This window comes from Triticum dicoccoides, chromosome 2B (assembly GCF_002162155.2).
Source record: "Triticum dicoccoides isolate Atlit2015 ecotype Zavitan chromosome 2B, WEW_v2.0, whole genome shotgun sequence".
NCBI lineage: Eukaryota > Viridiplantae > Streptophyta > Magnoliopsida > Poales > Poaceae > Triticum > Triticum dicoccoides.
Window position 1 is genome coordinate 182,163,298 of NC_041383.1, and position 4,669 is coordinate 182,167,966.

General features: G+C 48.7%; 1 protein-coding gene across 1 annotated transcript; it reads left to right on the top strand.

Moving 5' to 3' along the window:
- Positions 1-332: 332 nt before the first annotated feature.
- Positions 333-3,907, top strand: LOC119362934 (phospho-2-dehydro-3-deoxyheptonate aldolase 2, chloroplastic-like). The gene is made up of 5 exons (XM_037628215.1): positions 333-970; positions 1,084-1,361; positions 2,310-2,586; positions 2,692-2,937; positions 3,354-3,907. Exons 1-5 carry the CDS (start codon positions 437-439, stop codon positions 3,630-3,632), a joined length of 1,614 nt encoding a protein of 537 aa, XP_037484112.1. The 5' UTR covers positions 333-436; the 3' UTR covers positions 3,633-3,907.
- Positions 3,908-4,669: the final 762 nt, after the last annotated feature.

The following is a 4,669-nucleotide window of genomic DNA, read 5'->3' on the forward strand; positions in this document are numbered from 1 at the left end:
AGCTGAGCCCGATCTATATCCGAGCTGAACGGACCAGTTCCACCGTGTACGTATCAGCCCACAGCCAGGTGTGCCCCACCGCCCGTGCGCCGCGGACCCTTTTGTCATACTCGCCACCAAACCCCCCGAAAGTACCTTTCCACGTAAAAAGCCTCCGCATATCCGGTCTCCGGCACGGCCAAATCTACCCCCGCATCGCCTCCCCTTCTCCCCCTCCATCGCCGTCCCGTCTCGTCGCCAACCACCAAATCCCACCCCACCAACCCTCCCCCTCTCCCCGGCGGCCGCCCGGTATATAAACCCCGACCGCCACCCCCATTTCCCCCAGACCACACGACTCGCCCTCCGCACAGCAGCCCCACCTACCGACGGTACCGACCTACCGCCCGAGCCGCTGCGCATCTCGCCGCTCAGCCCCTCCCCTCCCGTCGCAGCAATGGCGCTCGCCACCAACACCGCCGCCGCGGCCGCAGCGGCCGCCGCGCTGACCGGCGGCGCGGCCCAGCCCCGCCGCGCGGGGTTCCTCCCCCTCAAGCGCCGCACCATCTCCGCGGTGCACGCCGCCGACCCCGCCAGGAGCGGCGCGTCCGTCCCGGCGGCCGCCGCGGCCAAGACCTCGTCCCCGACCGTGGCGCCGGATGTCGCCGCCTCGGCGCGGCCCGCGAGCTGGTCCGTCGACAGCTGGAGGAAGAAGAAGGCGCTGCAGCTGCCCGAGTACCCCAACAAGGAGGAGCTCGACGCGGTCCTCAAGACGATCGAGTCCTTCCCGCCCATCGTGTTCGCCGGCGAGGCGCGCCACCTCGAGGACCGCCTCGCCGAGGCCGCCATGGGCCGCGCCTTCGTCCTCCAGGGCGGTGACTGCGCCGAGAGCTTCAAGGAGTTCAACGCCAACAACATCCGTGACACCTTCCGTGTGCTGCTCCAGATGGGCGCCGTCCTCATGTTCGGCGGCCAGGTCCCCGTCGTCAAGGTACACGCCGATGATTATACACAAACCGAATTGAATTGGAGCAGATACGTCCGTCGCTCATTTGATTTGTGAGATCTGATCCGATCTGCTCCATGTTTTTCTCCACACGGTAGGTGGGACGGATGGCTGGTCAGTTCGCCAAGCCCAGGTCTGACAACTTCGAAGAGAAGGACGGCGTTAAGCTGCCGAGTTACAGGGGCGACAACGTCAACGGCGACGCCTTCGACCTCAAGAGCCGCACGCCTGACCCCGACAGGATGATCAGGGCGTACGCCCAGTCGGTGGCCACGCTGAACTTGCTCCGCGCTTTCGCGACCGGAGGCTACGCAGCTATGCAGCGGGTCATCCAGTGGAACCTGGATTTCATGGATCACAACGAGCAGGGAGACAGGTGAGAAAAATTATGCCTTTGTCATTCAAATTTGCAGAACAACTTTTGGTGCTGAGCTTGCGTAGTCCCTGTCCTGTTAAAATATCGGTGTTGAATTTCTTCCACATATCTCCTTATCACGATAAGGCAACTGATACGTTGCTGGTGCAAGTATTAACCTATTCTAGTAAAAATGTTGTCATGCCAGTAAAGATTTGTGCACATGTTCTTGAGAGTATGACACTTAGTCCTGTTTTTGGAATATGCAGATATTTTCAGTTGTAGCCTCAAAATTAAGTAGAAAAGCTTTTTGTGTGGTTCTTCACTGCTTGCCGATGTTTAAACAAATCACATGGTAGTTCTGGGTTCATCAATCAGTAGTTGGTAGGAGTGGACGAGTGGCCATATTAGAGTATGTGGAAACTTTCACTTTAGATGTCCTTTTCTTTCAAGCTGTCTTTCTCTGCACCTAACTTTCTGAATGATTCATCGGGGATTTGCTCAGTTTTAGTTGTATGAATCTTCCTAGGTGTCGCTGTGCTGCAGTATATACTCAGAATATGCCAATCGCCCATGCAATTGGTGTGCGTCCAATTAAACACCAGTAACCTTTGTTGGAATTCTTATTTTTACTAAGCCGTGTCGAGTTAATATAGTCAATGTTTTCTTCAGGTGTGTCTAGGTAACTCAAATAATGCATATTCATGAAGTCCTTTTTATTTCTCTGGAAAAGATGGTGCTCTAACAAAGTTTCTTACTGGGTCATCATCAGAATAAGGCATAATAAAAATGGCATGTTGTTGATGGGAATAGGATTTACTAATAAGAACAAATTGCTGATGGACCGCAGAAATGCTGTTAGCGTATTCGTCGCTGCTTATCTTACTGTAGTTTGCAGAATATATTTCTGTAATTGCTGGATCAATATGTTATCTAATGGTCTAAGTGCTTCTGTGCAATGGTGTATAGGTACCGGGAGTTGGCACACAGGGTGGACGAGGCTCTTGGCTTCATGACAGCAGCTGGGCTGGGGATGGACCATCCGATAATGACGACTACTGACTTCTGGACATCCCACGAGTGTCTCCTCTTGCCATATGAGCAGGCTCTTACCCGTGAGGACTCCACAAGCGGCCTTTTCTACGACTGCTCGGCCCATATGGTGTGGGTTGGTGAGCGAACTCGTCAACTCGACGGGGCTCATGTTGAATTCCTCCGTGGTATTGCCAACCCTCTTGGCATTAAGGTCGGTACTGAATTCATTTTAAGATTTGGTCAAAGGAAATCTAAATTATTTTTTGCTGTGTTTTGGATGATGAAATTTAAAATAACATGAACTTGTGGAATGTAGGTGAGCGACAAGATGAACCCTGCTGAATTGGTGAAGCTGATTGACATTTTGAACCCTTCAAACAAGCCGGGAAGGATCACCATAATTACAAGGATGGGGGCTGAGAACATGAGGGTGAAGTTGCCTCATCTCATCCGTGCTGTCCGCAATTCTGGACAGATTGTCACATGGATTACCGACCCCATGCACGGAAACACCATCAAGGCCCCATGTGGTCTGAAGACTCGTCCATTTGACTCTATTATGGTGAGTATCTTTCTATTCCGGATTCTACCGCATTCCTAAACATTGTGGATGAAACTGAAACTCATGGCATGGCAAAATAGGTTTTGGCCATTTCTTTCACAATCAAATGTTTTCTGATGATTCAAAATTCATATGAACATTTCAAGTGAAATTTGTGTTGATTGAACTGCCTATGGAAGTGGGCAATGATAGATGGTTGCTCTTGCTGTTCCACCTGACATTTGCCTGTTGCTCTTTCTGCTGCATAATTCCCTACAAAATACTCCGTATTTTACTAGTGAAGAGCCTAAAGCTTGATTCTAGATAGATTGGTTGCAACAAAGAGTTTCTATTTGTTAAACAACATTTCCAGTAATTTACAAGTTTCTTTTGGCCTATATTTACCGCCTTAACATTAACTTTGTGTTGATCAACAGAATGAGGTGCGTGCATTCTTCGACGTGCACGACCAAGAAGGAAGCCACCCAGGAGGTATCCACCTTGAAATGACTGGTCAGAATGTGACCGAGTGCATCGGGGGATCGCGGACTGTGACCTTCGATGACCTGGGTGACCGCTACCACACCCACTGCGACCCAAGGCTGAACGCGTCGCAGTCTCTGGAGCTCGCTTTCATCATCGCCGAGAGACTCAGGAAGAGGAGGATGAAGTCAGGACTCGCCAACAACCTGCCACTGCCCCCATTGGCTTTCTAAGCAGGAAGCACCAGGGAGGAGGGGTTAGATAGTTGGCATTTGCAAGCGGTAACCAAATGCGCATTCCATTGAGTTTGTATGGTGGGCTGCTCTTTGCACAAGCTGTGTGCTTATGAGGTGTTGGTACTTATCGAGGACAGCAGGGGGGTAGCGTACTCGTGGTGTTGTTGCACTATGTTTTGTTTCTTTGTTTTATTTTTGAGTGTTTGATCTGTTTGAGCCTTTGTGACCTGAGAAAATAAAAATAATATGAGTTACCTTTGTTAATTTATTTATTTCTCATTGTTCCATCTATTTTGCTGATGTAAAATCTGTCCTCTCAAACATGTCAAACATTTTTTGAAATCGTGAACATTTTTCCAATTCTTAAACTTTTTTTTACAAATTCATGAACATTTTTTGAAATTGTGAACATTTTATGAAATTTGGGAACACCTTTTGAAATTCACAAATATTTTTTGTTTTTAATAAATTGTTTTTTGAAACACATGAACAGTTTTTGAATTCATGAACATTTTTTGAACCAATGATCATTTTTTGAATTAACAAATTTGAGAACATTTTTTGAAATTTGCACACTTTTCTGTATCAAAACATAAGACACATGCCATACTGAGGGAGTATGTGAGTTATTTCCGGTAGATTCCCTCAATCAAATGGGAAATAGACAAAGATTACCCATGTTTATGTCCTCACGGAGGAGGTAAAACCATATATTTCTTGCTCGTGTATATTGCTTATGTATAGGGGTTTACAAAGATCGAGGGATTGAGCAATAGCTTTGAGGTTAGGGTTACATAATTCTAGTCGGTTGGAGGAGCGCTGGTTTCCTCGTTGTGTGCCCCAAATCCTCTGGGTCCTTCTCTGGTTAGGTCCATGGGTCGGCACTACCACCCAAGGCAGGAACCGACCTAAGGGGGCCTGATTCGTGTCGGCTTACTCAGTCTGGCATTCGATATGTTGAAACACCCCTGGCCATAGCACCGTAATGCTAGATCAACGGGCTCGTTACAAAGTATTACGGGCCATTGTCTTAA